Genomic DNA, 24,937 nt, shown 5'->3' with positions numbered 1-24,937 from the left:
CAGGCATGTTGATTCTAGAGCTTTTGGGGAGTGGCTCTGGTGCAGGCCAAGGTAATAAGCCACTTGTGCCCAGCTTAGGGATGCCCTGTGGGCACTACAAAGTGATTCACAGTTGATTGCTGCTAGTGCTTGTTATGGGGGTGCTGGGAGAAGTTATGCTGTGATCTAAGGCCAGCTGCCACTAGTGCTGAGCCAGGGACCCTGTGATTGGTACCACCATGTGCTGAGCCCAGCTACCACCTCTGCTGGGGTTGTGGACTTTCAGTTAAAGCTCCATTCCAAACCAACCCTGATGGCAAATTATGCCAGGCTTGGGAGTTACAATGCAAGTTGAGACTGGTCACCACTTGTGCTAGATTTGGGGCTATTTGGTAAGAGGTAGAAGGCATGTCATGGCCTGATGTTGCCTATTAGGGTTTGGAGACCTTTAACAGATTTATGGAAAGTCTTCAGTGTGAGTCCAGGCAGTCCACTAGTATAGAAAAGCCACTGGAGGCTGTTCAGGTCAGGCCCATAAACTTGGTGCGGTGGTGTCTCAGGGCATCTCCAGGGTGAGGCATATGGTATTAGCAATGTTAATGAAGAGCTCAGATTTGGTACCTACTTGAGCTGCTGGTTCAGTGGGAGAGGGTTCAACAAAGGAACAATTTGCATCTGCAAGTGCTTCTGTTCTTGTAGAGAGCTGTCCTGACCCCTGGCTCTCTAGCTCTCACTTTGAAGCAATTCAATTCAGTTCCTTCCCATATGTCCCTGGCTCTTGTCAAGTTGATGCCCCTGTGCTGGAGCTCAGAGTGAGTGGTTTTATGAGGGAGCAAGTCCATGACTGGGTCCCTCAATAGGAATACCTTGGATTCTAGCAGCCTTCCATCTCACTCAGATGCATTACCAACTGGTTTTCACAGCCCGGTGTTATGAGGACTCCTCTTTCCAGTATTGGTTCCTGGGCTGGGGATCCCAGGTGAGGCAGGATCCCTCACTCCTCAGGGAGAACTTCCACAGCTGATATATCTTCCAATTTATAATCACCTCACAATGGGTGTGAGATGTGCCCATTTTTTATCTATGTTCCTCCTATCAGTCTTATTTTGGCTTCTTTATATCTTTAGTTATAGGATTCTATTCAGATATTCTTCAGCTGGTTCTCACTGATGCTTGTTTTATAATTTAGTTGTAATTTTGATGTCATGGGAGTAGGCAAGCACAGAATTTACCTATTCTGCCATTTTGACTAGAAATAATTATCTTTTTCCTTTTGATGTGCTGGTTTTCTTTAGTGCTTTGTTTGGGTTCTTTTCTATTATTTGTATATTAATGTAGGTTTTTGTTTGTGGTTACCATGAGGGTCATATATATCCATCTATATCTATAGCAGTCTATTTGAAGCTGATTGATGTTTCTATCAAATGTGTTCTATTTTTACTTTCTCCTCATTTGTTTGTTTGTTTATTTATTTATTTATTTATTTTTACAGAGACAGAGAGAGTCAGAGAGAGGGACAGATAGGGACAGACAAACAGGAACAGAGAGAGATGAGAAGCATCAATCAGTTTTTTGTTGTGACATTGATTGCTTAAATGTTCATTGATTGCTTTCTCATATGTGCCTTGACCATGGGCCTTCAGCAGACCGAGTAATCCCTTGTTTGAGCCAGCGACCTTGGGTCCAAGCTGGTGAGATTTGCTCAAACCAGATGCGCCCACGCTCAAACTGGTGACCTTGGGGTCTTGAACCTCGGTCCTTGGCATCCCAGTCTGATGCTCTATCCACTGCGCCACCACCTGGTCAGGATTCATTTTGTTTTTGATGTCATATTTTTCTATTTTTAAATACATTTTATTTTTGAATTGCAGTTTGCATACATTAGTTTCAGGTGTATATCCCAGTGATTAGACATTATGTAACTTACTAAATGATTATCCTGATAAATCTTGCACCCATTTGAAATCATATATTGTTATTAGAATATTATTGACTATATCTCCTATCTTGTACTTTACATCCCCATGACTATTCTGTTGTCATATTTTATATCTTTTTGTGTATCCCATTACTATTTATTGTAATTATGATTTTTCTTTTATCTTTTAACCTTTATATTAGCTTTTTAAGTGACAGATTCACTGTGTTTCTTACATATTTACCTTTACAAGCAAGATTTTTATTTCCTATGTTATATTATTTCTAGTTATGGCATTTATTTTCTATAAAAAAATTGATCATTTTTTTAATTTGTTAATTTTAGAGAGGGGGAGAGAGGGGGAGAGAGGGGGGGAGAAAGGGAGGGAGGAGCAGGAAGCATCAACTTTTATATGTGCCTTGACGAGGCAAGCTCAGGGTTTTGAACTGGTGACCTCATTGTTCCAGATTGATACTTTATCCACTGTGCCACCACAGTTCAGGCAATCATTTCTTGTAAAGCCAGGTTAGTGGTGGTAAAGTCCTTAGTTTTTGTTTGTTTGGGAAACACTTCACTTCTGAATTATAACCTTGCTAGGCACAGTATTCTAGGTTGGAGATTCCTTTCTTTCCTGCCACTTCCTTCCAAAATAGGGTGATTTTCACTATTTTGTCTTCCATGTTGATAACCCATTCATTTGTATTAACTAATCTGCTGTTGATGTGTTCTTATATATTTTTCATTTCGGGTATTGTATTATTCCTCTCTAATTGGCCCTTTATTATATTTTCTAACTCTGTTTTGAAGTTCTAAGTTTCTCCATTTTGTTCTCAGTTTTGTTCAGCATCCTTGACCATTTCTTTGAATTATTCAGCACGCAAATTAGTTATCTGTTTTATTAAGGTTTTTCTCCAAGACTTTTTCTTATTCATTTGGGTTATATTCTTCTGTCTCCCCATTTTGTTTGACCTTTCTGGGTTTTTTTTTTTAATTAGAGTTATATGAAAGAGCTATCTCTTACAATATTGAAAAATTCACCATTGTATAGATTGTGTGTCAGATGATTTTAGTAGTCAAGGCATGTGTGTGCAGTGACTGGTTGCATCTTGGACAGAAAAAGTGGCTTCCTAATAGAGCAAGCTGATGTACAGATGCATATAGTAACTTCCTGTTTGTTCTGGCTGCCCATGGCCAGAAAGGAGACTGGGCAGGGCAGCCTAATGTGTGTATGGTTCCTTGCCCTTCTGTTCTAGTTGTGGTGCCTGGTGTGTGTGTAGCATGCCCTATTGCATTAATTGTCTGTTTCTCAAGCTTGGTCTGGGTGGGGTTGTGTGCATGTACCACAGCACTTTGCTAGTTCTACACTTTCTCCAGGCAGGGCAGTCTTATGTGCTCATGCAGTAGTGCTCCACTGGTTTTGAATCCTCTTTGGGTGGGGCATCCCTGCATTCACTCACGGCAGCAACCCTCTAGTTCTATATTTTCTCGTGATTGAGCAGCCCTGTGTGCATGTGCCATTGCACTTTGCTAGTTTTGCACCTTTTCTGGGTAAGGCAATCCAACATACATGTAGGCACTAGAGCACTTTGCTACCTTCACACTCTCTCTGAGTAGAAGAGCTTTGTGTGCACATCCCAGTGGATATACAAAGCAGCACCCTGCCATAACTGCTGGATCAATCTCAGGGTGCAGGGCTCTATGCGTGTGTACTATAATGCCCTCCTTTTCCCACTGGAGGTGGTCCAGGAGGGAGATACACTGCAGCAGCCTTGCAGATCAGCTAGGAAACCTTGAGAGAACCCGTTTGCCATCCATGTGCAGGAGAAATGTAAAGAATGACATTTATTGGTTCTCATGGTCTTGGAGAGGAGAGTTCCTTTGACTTCCAGAGAGCTCTCATCTTTCCAAACCTCTCTGTGGTCTCTTGTTTGTCGTGAAGAAGCTGTTCAATCTCAGCTGATTCTCAAAAGAATTTTCTATATAAATATAGGTGTATATCCATTGTGTTCTTTGTAGGGGGTGAGCTCAGGTCCTCCTTCACCAACATCTTGGTGCCCTGTCCCAATATTGTTCTTTTTAAAAGCTATTTTGGCTATTCTAAATCCTTTGCATTTCTGTACGGACTTAAGAATGAGTTTCTCAATTTCCATTAAAAGTCTGCTGAACTTTTACTGGGATTTTATTGACATACAGATCAATTAGGAGAAAACTGACATCTTAATACTATCAAGACTTTGAAACATAAATATGGTGTAATTCATTTTTTAAGATTTTTTTTATTAAGTGAGAGATGGGGAGGCTTTAAGAGAGACAGACTTCTGCATGAGCCCTGACTGGGATCCACTTGGAAAGCCCCCTATCAGGCAATTCTCTGCCCATCTGGGGCCACTGCTCTGTTGCTCAGCAACCAAACGATTTTAGGCCCTGAGGTGTGGCCATGGAGCCATTCTCAGCACCCAGAGCCAACTTGTTTGAACCAATCCAGCCATGGCTGTGGAAGAAGAGGGAGAGAGAGAGAGAGAGGGAGAAGGAGAGGGAGAGGGAGAGAGAGAGAGGGAGGGAGAGAGAAAGAGAGAGAGAGAGAGAGAGAGAGAGATAAAGAGGAGGGGGAAGAGTAGAGAAGCAGATGGTCGCTTCTCCAGTGTGCCCTGATTGGGAATCAAACCCTGGACATCCACATGCTGGGCCAACACTTTATCACTGAGCCAACTGGCCAGGGCTTAAGATCTTTTTAAATATTTATCAGCAATATTTCCTGATTTTCTATATATGGGTCTTTCACATCTGTTATCTAATTTATGACTAAGCGTTTCATATTTTGATGCCATTATAAATGGTTTTTTATATTTCAGATTTTTTGTTGGTAGAATGAAATAAAATTGATTTTCATATGTTGACTTTATTTTCTTCATTTTGTTAAACTCATTAGTTCTAGTAGCTTTTTTTAGATTTCATTAGATTTTCTTCATATATTATCATGTTGTGTATGAAGAAAAGACAATTTAACTTCTTTTCCAATCTTTTTATTAAGCTAATTCACACACACACACACACACACACACACACACACACACACACACACACACTCTTTTTTTTTCCTGACTGCACTGACTAGAATCTCTAGTACGATGTTGCTTAGACATGGATGTGAATTATATATATATTTTTCTAGTCTGGCTGGTGGGGATAGGCACTATTTTCTTGTTTGAGTGTTGAGCACTGTTTCTTTTAATTCTTTCAGACAGTTTTTTACCTGTCCCTGGTTAGTTTTATCATAAACGTGTTACTCTGAATTTTGTTTGAGAAAGAAACTGTAGGTCTCTGGGATCCCTTCCTTGTGACTGTAGCTGTTTTGATTTCCCTGCTTTCTCATTCCTATCTCCTTAACTCAGGGAGTTGACTGGTTTTCTCCTGAGTTTCCTCTTCTCCCTTTGCTGCAGTCTAGAAATTCTCTCAGGTATCAATCAGGTGTGGTTGCAGACTTCACTTATTTATTCCATCTGTCAGAGATCATTGTTTTTCATTGCAAGATGTCCTGTCTCTTAAAAGCTATAGATTCATTTGCTATGTCTGTTTTTATTTGTTTCCGGCACTTGATTAAATCTTGTGCTTGGCAATTTGGTCTCTGTTACTCTATCTTGATCTGAAGTGAAAATCCAAAGCTTGTCCAAATCTTATTCTGTAGAGCATCACTTATATGTTTCATCCTCAGATAGATCCTTCCCCGACACACTCAAAAATAGGTGCATTTCCCCCTCCCCTTATCTCATTTTCTTCTTTCATTGCACTGCTACTTGTTTTTCAACTATAACAGTATATCTGGTTCTTCCTTGAGACATTCATTTATCATTCCCCATACTCTGAAAAAACCATGCAGTGAGAGAAGGAAAGTATAGAAAGACCTGAGACTTTTCAAAATCTTCCACAGTTTGGTTGTGATTCTGGTATTTAACTTCTTTGTGGTTTGGTTCATTTTCTATTATAATAACAATGTCTAATATTTATAGACATGCTTTTAGAAACATAAACCAAAAATGTTCCAAAAGTCTCTAAGGGAATTAGGAATTATAAATTCTTACTTTATATGTAATAAAAAAACTCAGAGCAGTTAAATGACTTGTTTAAGATTACAAATATAATGAGTAGATAATAAGTAGAAATTGATATAAAACTTTTGACCTATGTCTGCTGCTCTTTCCAAAGCATTTCATTGTGTCTACAGATCATAATCTGTAAAATACAGAGGTTTCCTTCGAAGTATAAAGTTTTATTTTTCTATGATGTAAAGATTGGTTAATGAAAATTTAAAGGTTTCAGGAAGTAAGCTTTTTGGAGCCTAATTTGCTACAAGATGACCAGTGAAAGAGCCCAAATAGAATGTCATATCACTTTGAGAGCAAAATTGACACAATAAAATGTAAAAATGAAATTTTGAGAACACTTGGTCCAATCTCTGCCATTGTGAAAAAATAATTTTAAGTTTTTTCGTTTTTGAATATATAATTTTGACAATTATAGGTGAAAACTTAAAAAGTGGTTTCTGATTATAGAATAATGAAATTGGTTTACAATATACTTGAAACTTTAAGAGACCCCTGTAGACACAGAATAAGCATATAAAGTCCCTTTTGCTTCAGACAGGTCCAACCAAGTTTCGTTCCCACTTACCCTGGGTGACTATGAGAAACTAATTTCATTTTTAACTTCAATTTTCTCATCTGTAGAGAAATTACTAATAAATATCTATCTTCCTCAAAGGGTTATAATGATCATTAAATAGGATAACACCTAGTCAAATTTCCAAGCACAATGCCAGAACGGAATAGACACTCAACAGAATTGGGTTAAGTTTCTCCAAATAGGGACAATGAAGACATGCTTTTTAAAAGCTAGGAAACAATTAATGAAAAGACTGTAGATTCTCTATTATAATAAAATAAAACTGTAGAAATGTAACCAGGTTCTATTATCCAATAGTTAAACTTAAAAGTTAAATTTTCATAAAATTTATTTTTAAAAGCAAATTCTAGGCTATACCTTCAAGACATTAAAAACTCAATCTCTAATCAAAACTTATAATATGGATTATCAAGAGAAGATTTTAAGAAATCTGCTTTAAAATCTCAGGACTTCTCTGACCCCTGGAGCCCACTGGTGTAGACATGAAGGATCTCTTTATGACCTTCTAAAGACTTGATTTTACTTCTGTCTTTACACTTTAGACCTTTGTTTACAAAAAACTATGATTTCTTTTGCAATATCCCAGTGAATCCAGTAACTATAGAAGCTATTTCTGTTCTCATTTATCAGCTTTGAAAAATCCCCTTACTCTTCAGGTGAGCAAAAAGAGCCTGTTGTCATTCTCTATACCACTATTATCATCCTTTACGTACTGAGCTCATACTTTTAAAGTATATAACAACTTTAGATATGTCCTTCAGGTTCTTGTCATGCATTTGTGAAGGTAGTGCCTATGTATAGAAGTAAGTAAACACACAAGCAAATCTGGGTTAAGTACCAACTAAAGGATTCAAACACTGTTGTGTACTAGCCTGCACACTGGATGTACTAGAGGCATTTTCTAAATTAAGGAACTGGCATAACAGAAAGCAGCAGAAGCCAGCATAGATATCAATGTTCTAGCACAAGACACCACTAGCAGGCAGTGGGCAGTACCCCAAAGGGGTGCTCTGTTATAATAGAAAACTAGAGAATACTTATGAGCAAAAATAAGTCATCCTCTGGGCACTCCCAGAAAAATTTTTAAGGATTTCGCAGGGACAGACTTTCTTTAGCTAGAGAAACACAAAATTTTAAATTTTTATAAGTGAGGCGATTCCATTAATATCTGTAAGCTGGTGAGGTCTGAAGAAATTCAAGATACAAACAACATATATGTGTATATATATTTCATACAAATATGAGGCCATCTTGTATATATTGTCAAGAAACATGCTTTTAAACATAACATTGCTTTACTTATTGTAAACATATTCTTTGTCAACATTCACCCATAATGTCACTAATATCATTTGTACCTCTAATTATACCTTCACTCACCATGCTCTCTGTATCAATTTTTAGAATTGCTTACTTCACCATTTTCAGCTTTGCATTTTGCTACCAAGTTAAATAATGATAGTATTGACTCTTTAATTTGTGACCTTAATTCCTGAACTTCACAGTGGTGGTACCTAAAATCACTAGAGAAATGTGTTTGTGTGTTCATAAAAATCATCAGAAATCAGGAGTACATAGCTATCTCTAAGAAATCTAATTACTTAGAAAAAGAAAATATTTTGACCCTGGTTAGAATATTTTATAAAATAGCCAAAGGCACAAGGTTTGCAAAATAAAAGAACATTCAATTATTATTGATACTGGGATATCAGATTTTTTATTTATAAGGACACCATGGCTCTTCCTCCTCAAAACAAAAGACAGCGACTCTTGGACTAATAGGACATGGTCTGCATGGTTTAAAATAAACACTGAAACAATGGATATGAGTAAATGGGTCTATGACAATAACTATTTGAAGTATTTTTATGATTTTAATTATTAGGACGCACTTCCATAACAAAACAAAAAATTGCATGCATGCTGAATGTGTTTCAAAAAAAACACATTACTGAGCACAGATGTATGGATTTAACTCAAGCACTATGACTTAGAAATGTTATTTGCCTAACCTTAATAGAACTTACTCTGATAGGAAGTACGGATCCGTTTCGTTAAATCAGGATAAAAGTTAGACAGGCCACGCATGCAAAAGTTGTCTTTGGAACATGCCAGAACACCAGCATCAGCAGCAGGCAGGGGAAAGAGAGAGAAAAGTCTAAAGTAAAAGAAAGTGATATCATACCAGAATCTAGAACAGCCAAGATGAAGAAATTGCATAATCAAATTAGAGAGAAGATATTAAAAATAAATCAGTTAGAAAGTAAAAATGTGATAGATGAATAATGAGAATGCTATAGTAATTTTATTTAGTCAAATATCTTATGAAAATAGACGGTATATTTCTCTTATGTTTTTATGTAGTAAAATTATTTGGCTTGCAAATAATATGTATGTTACCTCATAAATATCAAAATTTATGATTAATTTTCAGTATTAAAAAGAAAGTGTAGGGATTTTAGTCTTTAATATTTTATTTTTATAACAAAGCAAGTACTTATTTTATACACTAAATATGAAGTGTATGGCTTCATTACATTTTTTCCTAATTTTGAAGTTATCAAAATTCTAAGCTCTAATCATTAGTGTTAAGGCTTACCAAGATTAAATAACAGTTGTATTACCTGTCACCCCACTGTGCAAATCCAGCAGTAACTTAGAGACCGCTTGATTGAATTATGCTTCCAGTATGCAAACAGTACCTATTACCTCCCAATATCTTCCTACCCTGGAGTCCATGAACTTCTAAAAATCGACCTTATTCTCCAGTCATGAGGGAATCTCATGATATATGCATGTGCAGTTTATCTTATTCTGTCTCCCTTGAAAAAGCCAGTAGTGGTTGAGACAGAACGTATAAAATTAGAGATTTCTAGCACTCCTAAAATATTGCCGAAAGTTGAAATTCCTAACAAAAATCCAGATTCTGAAAGAGAACTTCTGTGCCCCTGAAAAAGATCAAAACTAGCATTTTGTAAAGGATTGTGATTTATAAAATAAAAATAAACAAGATTTCAGTATATTAAGTAATTTTTTCATTAGTCCAAAAGGAAACTTTAGTATCACATTTAGAGGGTAAATTTGGCATACCTACTATTTAGAGCATAAAACCTACCATCATGCATTATTTTTATTTTAAAATATTCTCGCATGGGTATATTTAATAAGTCTTCAATATTCAATTAATTAAAAATTAAGACTTATCTAATTTTTTAAAACTGTGTATTTGTTTTCTGTCCACTGACATACTACTATAAATATATTTTCATCTGTAAAACTTTTAGCCCAAATAATTTTTTACCTAACTTTTTTAAACCAAACTATGTCAGTGGACTAAAAATATACAAAAGTTTTGTCAATTTTTGCAAAGTCAACTATCTGTATATGCACCAAAATTTCTGTAAAAGTTTGGATTATTTGGCAGTGGTTTTCACCTGCCAGACCACAAAAGGGTTAACCACCCTGATGTTATATGAAGATTATATAGCCTATAATCATTGGGTTGCGGATTGGCAGCTGAAAACCACTGATCTGACATATCAAAGTTTTGTATTATATAGAAAGTACTTCTGGTTAAATCCTAATTAACCATGTATATTTTCCTTTTACAGTTAATGAAATCAATTTATTAATCCTGTCAATAAAAATGTCATCTTTTTCTCATTTTTCAATGTTTAATCAATAATGTTTATTGCATTTGTTAAATTACCTCCTAGAAAGTCATCACCCAACAAAGAAAGATGATAGCTAAAATATGGAGTTTATTTAAAAATTCAAAGAATTGAATAGTTACTTTTACCTAAATGAATGACTACTTTTAACTAATAATTATATTTTTAAAGGGGCCAGATATAGTAGAAAATTATCTTCTTTAACACAACCTTTGAAAGCAGTGTTTTCAACTAGGTACCCTGATTATCATAGCATTTTTATATTTAATAGCTTATTTTCTCTTATTTCCTAAGCCTTCAGCCTAAGAAACTCAAGATGTTTCCTAACTTTAACATCAAATTGAAGTTTAAACACTTCATTTACCCTTTCAAAGATTCTATCTATGTTTCTGTCCAATATTACTTACATGGTATTGTACATTATGTTCACTTTATATTGCCATGCATCTTAATAGCATCACAGAAGAAAGATAAGAAATCTAAAGTTAAGAAAACAGATGAACTACTCAAGTTCATAACCATCTTGTTTTATCTCCTACCTGCAATGAACTGCTTGTTTTTTCGAGGAGACCGTGGTTGTCGTTGGTATAGGTCACTTGATCTATATAGGTCAATGGTCCCCATGCTTAACAGTACTGTCTTCTGTATAAAATCCACCACAGCCAACCCATTGCAGTTCCCAAATGCAACTCTGAGAGAAAAAAAATATGCAACTAGAATGTATCACACCAACCATTATTATTTTTACCTTTGAATTAAAAATAAGATTACTGGAAAGTAATGCTGTAGGGTTGGGGATGTTGAGCAGAGATTGGAGCCAAGTCATGAAGGATATAGTGCCTTTGCGTGGGATAGGCTGACCTTGTTGGATAGTCACTGAATAATTTTCCACCCCAAAACAGAATTGATCTCAATTATCATTACAGGTAAATGTATAAATGACCACTGCAAAAGACAGAAATTACCTGCAATCACATTTTGTCATGTAAGTAGTGATTACCCAATATGCTCTTTAACTTTGTCTTATATTTTTATGAAGAATCATGTAACATCCTTTTGCTGTGCAATGGAGAAACAGGTCAAGAAATGTAACAATTTTAAAAACTACAGACGCTTAGGTATGTAATTAGGAGTCTTTTTGAAATAAAATTATAATAAGGCTGCAAATTAGTTTTTGTTTTAAACAGGGGATGTTTCAACACAAAATATTATTTACTAATTCATCTCTAAAGTATTGACATTGTAGTAGATATAAACAGATATGTTTCATTTACGAAAAATTAAAATTTTTTCTCTTGTTCTCTATTTTGTCCCATTTATTAACAAAGACCATTTTATTGATTTTATAACTAAATCTCCTGTGAAATCAAAACTGTTCTCCTAAGCAGTCATTTTTGTTACTTCAACCATTAGGCATATAATAACTTTCTTTTTTCTCCATTTACAACATGCTTACTAGCTGAACAATTATAAATCTGTGAGTTTTGCTTCCTACATTGAGTATCTACTAGTTGTATAAATGCTATTTTGTTCATTTTATGAGTTCCATGTTGTTTTATTGCTTAATTGAATCTGGTTGGCAAACCATCTGCTTATTCTGTATCTAATTCTTTACACTCCATTACACTGCCTTGCTCACAAAAAACTAAAAGTTCTAGGACACTAGATGTTTTGCTATTTCACACAGAGTTTTATATCTTCTAGTAAAACAAATTTAGAAAACTAGGAAAAAGTCTTGTTATGAAAGTCAAAAGATCCTATCTCTATAATTTTATAGGTTATTTGACTTTGAGAAATATTAATCGTGCCAGGCATATTTCTTTAATTTATAATGAGAATTATAATACTAGATTTATCTAGTTCACAGGACCTTTAGGACCTTCCAATGATACATTTTTTATGTACTTTAAAAATTTTCCACACAAAATTAGAATTGATCTCAATATTATTATAAGTAAATGTAATATTATAATATATATTATATATTATAACAAGTTAATATCTTTTTATGTAAAATATAATTATTTCCGCTTATAGTTCCATAATGTAATACTGACAGGAAAAAATAGGCAACTAGAATGCATAATATCAACAAAAATAATTATTTTTATCTGTGAATTAAAAATAAGAATACTGGAGTGATATCAGCATTATGGTAGAGTGAGAAGACCTCTTCATTTCTCCCCTTCAAGTTACAACAAGTTGGACAATTATGATGCAAAAAATTATTCTATGCTTAACACAAAATCATTGGAGAGATCCATACATTAAGACATCTAAAGGTGGGTATGCCGAAGTAAGCAGAGAAAACAGGCAAGGGTTAGAAAAGAGGCAGAGGTTAAAAATCAGGACAGATGCCACAGACACAGTCCTGGACACACTATAGCTCCAGCTGTTGCAGTAGCAGTGAAGGGTCAGGGTGAAGCCCTCACTCAGCAGCCCAGGGAGGGGCAAAGGCTGTATTTTAGACTGAATGGCTAGTGCATATTGTGGTTAAGTCCAGTGACAGGGGAAAAAAGTAGTTAAAAGGTCTGGCAGCTTCAGTCTGGCAGCTGCCATTACCAGATTAAAAGTGATACAGATATACAAGACTACCTCACTCAACAGCCTGGAGAGAGCTGGGAGCACATAAATATCATTCCAGGCAAGTGTCTGGTGCACATTGAGCTAGTCCCAGTGGAAGAAACTAAGCTGCAGCATGTGGACCCACCTTACCCTGCCTACATCTTTCCCCACCCATCATAGCAGAGGCTGGTAGAGGCAGTTGGGACACCTCAGATGGTACATCATTGACTCTATTAGAAAGAGTGAATAAGAATAATGAGTATACCAGAAGGAGAGGGGAACAGAGAACCTATTCAAATAATTGGTGAGAACTTCCAAAACCACTGGAAAGAGCTGGGACCTTGAATCCAAGAAGCTCACAGAACACCTAATTACCTGAATGCAAAGAGACCTCCAAGACACATTATATTAAAACTGTCAAAAGATAGAGACAAAGAATTCTTTAAGGCAGCCGGGAAGTGGGGATAATTGTAACCTACAAAGGAAACTCCAACTGATTATCATTGAATTTTTCAGCAGAAACTTTATAAGCTAGGAAAAATTAAAATCAAATATATCAGTATTTAAAGAGAAAAATCAACAGCCAAGAATAATCTATCCAGCAAAGTTATCTTCTAGATAGGAGTGAGAAATAAAAGCTTTTCCAGACAAGAGTTGAAAGAATATACCACCTCAAGGCATGCATACAAGAAATGCTGAAAGAAGTTCTTTTACCTGAAACAATAAAGGCAAAGAATACAACACTGTGAGAATGATAAAATACAAAACTGAGTATGATAAAAAAACACAAAGAGCAGGAAACTGCAACTCTTTCAGAATAGAGTATTAAACACTTAATTATAAAGGGTAAATGGGGTAAAATCATTTTAACAAGACTATAGCTTCTGCAATTTGGATACAAATACACAGCATAAAAGAGAATAATTTATGACAAAAAATAACCCATAAAAGAAGTAGGATAAAAGGACTGGAAATAAGGTGCACTTAGATGAAAAAGGACTATTGTACATATAAAACTTTTTATTACATAAGCCTAATAGTAACCACAAAACAAAAATGTAGAAAAGACACATAACATAAAAAAAGAAGAAACAGGAAAAATTGTAGACTACAATCAAACTAAAATATTGTAGCAGACAAAAACACAGGGAAAAAGAAACAATGGAGATACAGAGCAACCAGAAAAAACAATGGCTATAGTAAGTTCTCAAATATCGATAATCACCCTAAATTTAAATGGACTGAACTGAGAAATTAAAAGGCAAAGAGTACCTGGATGGATTAAAAAATAAGATCCAATTATATGTTGCTTTTAAAAGACCCATCTCAGCTAAAAATACAAACATTGATTCAAAGTGAAGGTAGACAATGATATTCCATAAAAATGGCATCCAGAGAAGGAAGATGGCAGCGGAGTAGGTGGACACACAGACGCCCAGCTCTCACCACCAAACTGGAATACAAATCAATTTAGGAAAAATCAGCATGAAAAACCAACTCTGAACTGCAAGAACAGCTCTCAAAAACCAAGGAGCAAAGAAGAAGCCACAATCCTGGTAGGGAGTGCCTGAATCTCCTCTGCTTACAGGAACGGAGGGGGGCGGGTGAGGCTGAGAGCCCAGAGAGGATCTCACATAGGGAAAAGAGCAGAAACTACTGCTCACAGCCACTTACCTGGCGACCAGGGAGCGAGGTGTGTTGAAAAGACCAGCTTATCTCCCAAGTGGAAAGGACAGGGAGAGGGACAGACTGTGAAGGGCTAAGGAATGCAGGAAACGAACTAAAAAAGCTGACTCATCCATGCTGGAGGCGGCCATAGCTGGGGGAGGGACTGAACCTTTCACAAAACAGAGCTGAATTGCTTCCAGATCAGAGATCTCCGGACATCTATCCAGCTCCAATCAGCGCAACAAGACACAGCTGAAAACAAGAAGTAGGGAGGAGGGGTAGTAACTCAGGTCTCCATGGAGATCTGAGATACACCTCCCCCTACTGAAGCTGAGAAAACACCCTGCCCCCAGTGAGATTAGCTGGCTAAAGAGGTCTTCAGAGTCTCATGTTACACCCACCGCATTCCTGGATACAGTTTCAAGGAAGCCCCCTGCTGAGATCAGTAAAAAGACTATCACCTGTTAAGAAAACAAACAAATCAAGACTTCAGAGCGGCCCAAATCTGAAAGTGGATTACAGATAACAGCTGATAGCAACCAAGAAGACCTAGAAATAACTGAAAACTGGAGGCAGACAACACCAAGCCTAGACTCAACCAACTCTACAAATAAAAAACCCCAAAACAGACAATGAGAAGACAAAGAAGTGCAATCCAAATGAAACCACAAGACACACCTTCAAAAGATGAACTGAGTGATATGGAAATAATCAAACTTCCAGATGCGGAGTTCAAAAATAATGATTGTAAGGATGCTTAGGGATCTTAGAACAACAATGGATGGTCTCTATGAACACCTAAATAAAGAAATAGCAAGTATAAAAAAGAATCAGTCGGAGATGACAAATACAATTTCAGAAATAAAGACCACAATGGAAGGAATTAAAAACAGGATGGATAGAGCAGAGGATCGAATCAGCGAATTAGAGGAGAACTGGAATGAAGGAATGAAAACAGAGAAGAAAAAAGAGACTCAAAAAGTCAGAGGAAACCCTTAGAGAGCTCTGTGACAACATGAAGAGAAATAACATCCGCATCATAGGGGTTCCTGAAGAAGAAGAAAAAGAACAAGGAATAGAGATGTTGTTCAATCATATCATAGCTGAAAATTTCCCTAAATTAATGCAAGAGAAACTCTCACAAGTCCAAGAAGCACAGAGGACTCCATTAAAGAGAAACCGAAAGAAACCTACACCAAGACACATCATAATTAAAATACCAAAGCTAAGTGATAAAGAGAAAATATTAAAATCTGCAAGAGAAAAAAAAGTTATCACCTACAAAGGAGCCCCCATAAGGACGACATCCGACTTCTCAACAGAAACACTTGAGGCCAGAAGGGAATGGCAAGAAATATTCAAAGTAATGCAGAACAAGAACCTACAACCAAGACTACTTTATCCAGCAAGGCTATCGTTTAAAATCGAAGGAGAAATAAAAAGCTTCCCAGACAAAAAACAACTCAAGGAATTCATTACAACCAAACCAATGCTGCAGGAAATGTTAAGGGGCCTGTTGTAAACAGATCAAAGTGGGAAAAGAATATAGCAAAAAAGGAATACACCTTTAAAGAAGAAAATAGCAATAAACAACTACATATCAATAATAACCTTAAATGTAAATGGATTAATGATCCAATCAAAAGACATAGGGTAGCTGCATGGATAAGAAAACAAGACCCATACATATGTTATCTACAAGAGACACACCTTAGAACAAAGGACACACATAGATTGAAGGTAAAAGGATGGAAAAAAGCATTTCATGCAAACGGAAATGAAAAAAAGCTTGGGTAGCAATACTTATATCAGACAAATTGGACTTTAAAACAAAGGATATAGTAAGAGATAAAGAAGGCCACCACATAATGATAAAGGGAGTAATCCAACAGGAAGTTATAACTATTATAAATATCTATGCACCTAATATAGGAGCACCCAAATATATAAAGCAGACTTTGATGGATTTAAAGGGCGAGATCAACAGCAATACTATAATAGTAGGGGATTTCAATACCCCACTAACATCACTAGATAGATCCTCAAGAAAGAAAATTAACAAAGAAACAGCAGACTTATTGGAAACACTAGATCAACTGGATTTAATAGATATCTTCAGAACCTTTCACCCTAAAGCAGCAGAATATACATTCTTTTCAAGTGCTCATGGTACATTCTCTAGGATAGACCACATGTTATGGCACAAAAGTGCTCTCAACAAATTTAAGAAGACTGAAATCATATCAAGCACTTTCTCTGATCACAACGGCATGAAACTAGAAATGAATCACAACAGAAAAGCTCAAAAATTCTCAAACACATGGAAACTAAATAGCAGGGTGTTAAATAATGAATGGATTAAGAATGAGATCAAAGAAGAAATAAAAAAATTCCTAGAAACAAATGACAATGAGCATACAACAACTCAAAATTTATGGGACACAGCGAAAGCAGTGCTGAGAGGGAAGTTCATAGCACTATAGGCACACTTTCAGAAGCTAGAAAAAGCTCAAATAAACAACTTAACCCTGCATCTAAAAGAATTAGAAAAAGAACAGCAAGTAAAACCCAAATGTAGTAGAAGGAAGGAAATAATAAAGATCAGAGCAGAAATAAATGACATAGAGGCTAAAGAAACAATACAGAGGATCAATGAAACTAGGAGCTGGTTCTTTGAAAAGGTAAACTAGATTGATGAACCTTTAAGTAGACTCACCAAGAAAAAGAGAGAGAGGACTCAAATAAATAAAATTAGAAATGAGAGTGAAGAAATAACAACTGACACAACAGAAATACAAAATATTGTAAGAAAATACTATGAAGAACTGTATGCCAAAAAACTAGACAACCTAGATGAAATGGACAAAATCCTTGAAGCATACAATCTTCCAAAAATCAATCTGGAAGAATCAGAAAACCTAAACAGACCGATTACAACAAACGAGATTGAAACAGTTATCAAAAAACTCCCAACAAAGAAAAGTCCAGGGCCTGATGGCTTCACAACAGAATTCTACCAAATATTCAAAGAAGAACTAACTCCTATCCTTCTCAAACTATTTCAAAGAATTCAAGAGGAAGGAAGACTTCCAAGCTCCTTTTATGAGGCGAGCATAATTCTGATTCCAAAACCAGGCAAAGACAACACAAAGAAAGAAAATTATAGGCCAATATCTCTGATGAATATAGATGCTAAAATCCTCAACAAAATATTAGCAAACCGGATCCAACAATATATGGAAAAAATCATACACCATGATCAAGTGGGATTTATTCTGGGGAGGCAAGGCTGGTACAATATTCGTAAATCAATCAATGTGATTCATCACATAAACAAAAAGAAGGAGAAAACCATATGATAATTTCAATAGATGAAGAAAAGCATTTGATAAAATCTAGCACCCATTCATGATCAAAACTCTCAGCAAAATGGGAATACAGGGAACATACCTCAACATGATAAAAGCTATCTATGAGAAACCCACAGCCAACATCATACTCAATGGGCAAAAATTAAAAGCAATACCCTTAAATCAGGAACAAGGCAGGGGTGCCCCCTTTCACCACTCTTATTTAACATGGTCCTGGAAGTCCTAGCAACAGCAATCAGACAAGAAGAAGAAATAAAAGGCATTCAAGTTGGAAAAGAAGAAGTAAAACTATCATTATTTGCAGATGATATGATATTGTATATAGAAAACCCTAAAGTCTCAGTCAAAAAGCTACTGGACCTGATAAATGAATTCAGCAAAGTGGCAGGATATAAAATCAATACTCAGAAATCAGAGGCATTTTTATACACCAACAATGAACAGTCAGAAAGAGAAATTAAGGAAACAATCCCCTTCACAATTACAACCAAAAAAATAAAGTACCTAGGAATAAACTTAACCAAGGAGACTAAAGACTTGTACTCGGAAAATTACAAAGCATTGATAAAAGAAATCAAGGAAGATACAAACAAGTGGAAGCATATACCGTGCTCATGGTTAGGAAGAATAAACATCATTAAAATGTCTATATTACCCAAAGCAATCTATAAATTCAATGCAATACCAATTAAAATACCAATGACATACTTCAAAGATATAGAACACCTATTCCAAAAATTTACATGGAACCAAAAGAGAACATGAATAGCCTCAGCAATCTTAAAAAAGAAGACTAAAGTGGGAGGTATCACACTTCCTGATATCAAGTTATACTACAAGGCCGTTGTACTCAAAACAGCCTGGTACTGGAATAAGAACAGGCATATAGATCAATGGAACAGAACAGAGAACCCAGAAATAAACCCACAGTTCTATGGACAACTGATATTTGACAAAGGAGGTAAGGAAATACAATGGAGTAAAGACAGCCTCTTTAACAAATGGTGTTGGGAAAATTGGACAGCTACCTGCAAAAAAATGAAACTAGATCACTAGTTTACACCACTCACAAAAATAAACTCAAAATGGATAAAAGACTTAAATGTAGGCCGTGAAACCATAAGCGTCTTAGAAGAAAACATAGGCAGTAAGCTCTGGGACATCTCTCAGAGCAATATATATGCTGATTTATCTCCATGGGGAGGTGAAATAAAAGACAGGATAAACAAATCGGACTATATCAAACTAAAAAGCTTTTGCACAGCTAAAGACAACGAGAACAGAATAAAAAGACAAACTACACAATGGGAGAACATATTTGACAATACGTCTGAAAAAGGGTTAATAACCAAAATTTATAAAGAACTTGTAAAACTCAGCACCAGGAAGACAAACAATCCAATCCAAAAATGGGCAAAAGAGATGAATAGACACTTCTCCAAAGAGGACATACAGATGGCCAATAGGCATATGAAAAAATGCTCAACATCACTAATCATTAGAGAAATGCAAATTAAAACCACAATGAGATATCACCTCACACCAGTCAGAATGGCGCTTATCAACAAAACAACACAGAATAAGTGCTGGCGAGGATGTGGAGAAAAGGGAACCCTCCTGCACTGCTGGTGGGAATGCAGACTGGTGCAGCCACTGTGGAAAACAGTATGGAGATTCCTCAGAAAACTGAAAATCGAACTGCCTTTTGACTCAGCTATCCCACTTTTAGGAATATACCCCAAGGACACCATAGAACGGCTCCAAAAGGAGAAATGCACCCCCATGTTTGTGGCAGCATTGTTCACAATAGCGAAGATCTGGAAACAGCTCAAGTGTCCGTCAGAGAACGAGTGGATTAAAAAGCTTTGGTACATGTATACTATGGAATACTACTCAGCCATAAGAAATGATGACATCGGACCATTTACAATAACATGGATGGACCTTGATAACATTATACGGAGTGAAATAAGTAAATCAGAAAAAAAACTAAGAACTATATGAATCCATACATAGAAGGGACATAAAAATGAGACTCAGAGACATGAACAAGAATGTGATGGCAACAGGGGTGGAGGGTGGGGGGAGGGGGGATGGGGTGAAGAAGGAGAGAGGGGTTGGGGGAGGGGAGGGGCACAAAGAAAACCAGATAGAAGGTGACAGAAGACAATTTAACTTTGGGGGAGAGGTATACAGCACAATCAAATGTCAAAATAATCTAGAGATGTTTTCTCTCAACATATGTACCCTGATTTATTAATGTCACTGCATTAAATTTAATAAATAAATTAAAAAAAATGGCATCCAGAGAAAAGTGGATGTAGCCATACTTACATCAGATAAAATATATTTTAAAATAGAAATGTGTAACAAAATGGAAGGGAAGTGGAAGAATTAAGCAAAAAAGAAAAAAAATTCACAAAAAGGGTAACAAGAGACAAAAGTGGACATTTTATAATAAAGGGAACAATTCATCAAGAAGAAATAATGCCCGGCCCTGGCCGGTTGGCTCAGTGGTAGAGCGTCAGCCTGGCATGCAGGAGTCCCGGGTTTGATTCCCGGCCAGGGCACACAGGAGAAGCGCCCATCTGCTTCTCCACCCCTCCCCCTCTCCTTCCTCTCTGTCTCTCTCTTCCCCTCCCGCAGCCAAGGCTCCATTGGAGCAAAGTTGGCCCAGGCACTGAGGATGGCTCCATGGCCTCTGCCTCAGGTGCTAGAATGGCTCTGGTTGCAACAGAGCAATGCCCCAGATGGCCAGAGAATCGCCCCCTGGTGGGCATGCTGGGTGGATCCTGGTCGGGCACATGCGGGAGTCTGACTGCCTTCTCGTTTCCAACTTAAGAAAAATTAAAAAAAACACCAAAAAACCAAAAAAATAGAAGAAATAATGCTTGTTAATATATATATATATATATGCACCTAGTATGGGAACACAAAAATATATAAAGCAATTATTAAGAGATCTAAAAAGACAGACAAAAATACAATTATAATAGGATACGCGAGTATACCATTGACATCAATGGATAGATCATCCAAACAGAAAATGAATAAGGAAATACAATACAAGCTGTAAATAACACACTAAACCAAATAGACATAATTTACATTTACAGAGCTTTGCGTCCCCAAAACAATAGAATAATACATTCTTCTCAAGTGAACATGGAACATTCTCAAGGATAGACCATATGTTGGGCCACAAAACTAGCTTCAATGAACTTAAAAAGATTAAAATAATAGCAAGCATATTTTCTGAGCACAACAGTATAAAACTGGAAATTAACTACAAAAAGAAAACTGGAAAATCCACAACTATGTGGAGATTAAAAGGATATCAAATGAAACATACAAACAAATGAAAAAGACAATACAACATAACAAAATTTCGAGGATGCAGCAGTAAAAGCAGTAATGAGAGAGGAGTTTATTAGCATTCCAGGCCTACCTCAAGAAACAAAAATCTTAAACAATATAACATTTCACCTTAGAGAACTAGAAAAGTAACAAAGAAAACCCAAAGTCAGTAGCAAGAAGGAAATAATTTTGAAAAAGTTTCTTTAAAAAGATAAACAAAATTGGCAAGTTTCTGGCTAGACTCACCAAGGAAAAAAGAGAAGTTACACCAGATACCAAAGAAATACAGAGGATTAGACAACAATACTATGACAGGCTGTATGCCACCTAATTCAATAGCTTAGAAGAAATAAACAAATAGACATTTATAACCTTCCTACACTAAATCATGAAAAGTTGGAAAATCTGACCAATCAATAGTTAAGAAAATTGAAACAGTAGTAAAAACTCCACAAAAACAAAAGTCCATGACCAATGGCTTCACTGGTGAATTCTACCAAACATTCAAATAAGATTTAATATACCTATCCCTTTCTAAACTCTTTGAAAATAGTGAAGAAGAGGGAAAACTTTTTAATTCATTTTATGAGACCAACATTACCCTGATACCAAAGCCAGGCAAGGACAAAAAAAGAAACTAAAAGCCAATATCTCTGATGAACATACATGCAAAAATCCTCTATAAAATACTATCAATTTGAATACAACAGTACGTAAAAATATAATACATCACAATCAAGTAGGGTTTATTCCAGGAATGCAAGGATGGTTCAACATATGCAAATCAAGTAATGTGATATATAACATTAACAAAATAAAAGATAAAAATCATATCAATTGATATAAAAAAGCATTTAAAAATTCAATATCTATTTTTGATGAAAACAATAAAATTGGTACAGAAAGTACTTCAACCTAATAAATGCCAAATATGACAAACTGTCAGCTAATATCATACTCAATGATGAAAAACTGAAAGCTTTTCCTCTAAGATCAGAAATAAAACAGGATGTAAAGTTTCACCACTGTTATTCCACATAATAATCATCCAAGCCAGAGCAGTCTGACAAAAAGAAGAAGTAAAAGGCATCCAAATTGGGAATAAAGAAGTAAAACTCACTATTTGCAGATAACATAATTCTATATATAGAAAATCCTAAAGACTCCACCAAAAGACTATTAGAAACAATAAACACAGTAAAGTTGCAGGATAGGAAAAGTTAATGTCCAAAAATCTGTTGCTTTGTATGTATGATACTAACAGTAAAATATTAGAAAGAGAAATGCAGAAAATACATATTTTCAATTTGAACAAAAATGTTCAAATACTCAGGAATAAATTTAACAAAGGAAGCAAAGGATTTATATACTGAAAACTACTATAAAACACCGTTGAAAGAAATTGAAGACACAAAGAAATGCAAAGATATTGCATGTTCATAAATTGAAAGAACTATATATATATTTTAATGGCTGTATTACCTAAAACAAGATGCAGATTAAGTGCAATACCACAGGAATTTTTCAAATACACAGAACATTAAATTCTCACATTTGTATAGAACCAAAAAAGAACTCAAATAGTAAAAGTAGTCCTGAGGAAAAAAGAGCAAAGCTGGAGGTATCACACTCCTTGACTTCAAATTATACTATGAAGCTACAATAATATAAAAAGTATGGTAGTGGCAGAAAAATCAGACACCAATGAAACATAATTGAGAATCAGAAATAAACTCACACATACATGCACTACTAATTAACAAAGGAGCCAGAAATATACAGTGAATAAAGAAAAGACTCCTTAATATATGTTGGGAAAATTGAAAAACCACCTGCAAAAGAATTAAACTAAACTACTATCTGACTGACCTTATGTACAAAAATTAAATCAGAAGTAGATTAAAGACTTGACTACTATGGCTGGGTAGCCCAGTTGCTTAGGACATCATCCTTATATGCCAGGGTTGTGAGTCAGATCCCCCATTAGGGCACCTACAAAAATCAGCCAATGAATGTATAAATAAGTGAAACAACAAATTAATGTTTCTCTCTCTCTCTCTTCTCTTCCCCTCTCTCAAATCAATAAAATAAAAAAATAAGAGAACTAAAAGAGATAAATCAGTAAAACACATAAAAGAAAACACAGGTACTAATTTTATGGACCTTGGTCTCAGAGGGTTCTAAACCCTTCTAAAGGTTGAAGATTGCCCCAAAGTCAAGGGAAGTAAAACCAAAAACGAATGGCACTACATCAAACTAAAAAGCTTCTGCACAGCAAAAGATTTTTTATTGCACATCAATAAAACAAAAATGCTACCACCTGAATGGGAGAAGATATTTGCAAATTAAACCTCCAATAAGGGGCTAATATCCAAAATATATAAATAACTCATACCATAAAATAAATTAAAACCAGAGAATTCAATTAAAAAATGAGCAGATGACATGAACAGACTTCTTTCCCAAGAAGACATACAAATGAACAAGAGATAGATAAAAAGTTGCTCAATCTCAGGAGCTATAAAGAAATGCAAATCAAAATCACAATGATATCACCTCACACTTATTAGAATGGCTATTATCAATAAGACAAGAAATAACAAGTGTCAGAGAATGTGGGAAAAAGGAACCTTTGTACACTGCTGTTTGGAATGTAAATTGGTGCAGCCTTTATGGAAAACAGTGTGGTGTTTCCTCAAAAAATTAAGAATGAAGCTATCACATGACCCATCAATCCCTCTTTTGGGTACCTCCAAAATTTAAGAACACTTATTCCAAAAAATTATGTACCCCTCCTCTGTGTTCACTGTAGTATTATTCACAATAGCCAAGACATAGAAATATCCTAAATGTCCTTCAACAGATTATTGGATAAAGAAGATATGGTACATCTATATATAGGGGTGGACAAAAGTAGGTTAATAATAACAATACAATAATTAATATGTAATACAAGAATAAATTGTGTTTTGCATACTCGCAACTATAAGTGTACTTTTGCCCACCCCTGTATAATGATATACTATTTAGTCATAAAAAGTTGAAATATTGCCACTTGAAGGTATCATGCTAAATGAAATAGGTCAGATGGAAAAGGATAAGAACCATATGGTTTTACTCATTTTTGGGATAAACAAAAAACAACAAACAAAACTTATAGGCACAAACAACTGTATGGTGGTTACTAGAGGAAAAGGGGGACGAGGGGAAGAAAGAGAGGATAAATGGAGTCAAATATATGGTGATGGGAGGAAACTACATTTTGGATGGTAACCACACAATGGAATGTACAGATAATGTATTATAAATTCTGCATCTGAATCTTATATAATGTTATTAACAAATGTTACCCCAATAAAGTTAATTTAAAAATAAAGCAAAATAAAACCAATGTATTATGGGGTTTGTAACACATATAGAAATAAAACATATGACAATAACACTAAGAAAAGAAAAAAAATAGAAGTATACTGTTATAAAGTTCTTACAGTATATGTGAGGTGGTACAATGCTAATTATATAGTTATTTATATAAGTTAAAGATAGATATAGTAAACTGTTGAGCAAACCATAAAAATTAGTTTTTAAGAATTAAAATAAAAAAATACTAAGACAATAGATGAGATAAAATAGAATTACTAAAAGATACAAAATTTAAAAGGCAGGAAACAGGAGGGACAGAAAACAAATGGAACAAACGAGAAAGAAATATAAATATTTCCATTAAA

The 24,937-nt window shown here is 35.4% G+C and overlaps 1 protein-coding gene across 4 annotated transcripts in view; it reads right to left on the bottom strand.

Moving 5' to 3' along the window:
- STXBP5L (syntaxin binding protein 5L) overlaps window positions 1-24,937 on the bottom strand; it is a 351,861-nt gene that overhangs the window by 123,765 nt on the left and 203,159 nt on the right. For 2 of the 4 annotated variants that reach the window (XM_066347937.1, XM_066347939.1), the window contains exons 19-20: window positions 10,788-10,939; window positions 8,605-8,676 (exon numbers count right to left, since the gene is read on the bottom strand). In XM_066347937.1, the coding sequence (XP_066204034.1) occupies window positions 8,605-8,676; window positions 10,788-10,939 (224 nt within the window). The remainder of the gene's footprint in view (window positions 1-8,604; window positions 8,677-10,787; window positions 10,940-24,937) is intronic. The other 2 variants (XM_066347938.1, XM_066347940.1) reach the window with 1 other exon arrangement.

Source organism: Saccopteryx leptura, chromosome 8 (assembly GCF_036850995.1).
Source record: "Saccopteryx leptura isolate mSacLep1 chromosome 8, mSacLep1_pri_phased_curated, whole genome shotgun sequence".
NCBI lineage: Eukaryota > Metazoa > Chordata > Mammalia > Chiroptera > Emballonuridae > Saccopteryx > Saccopteryx leptura.
This window is presented reverse-complemented; position numbering and strand designations above follow the sequence as displayed.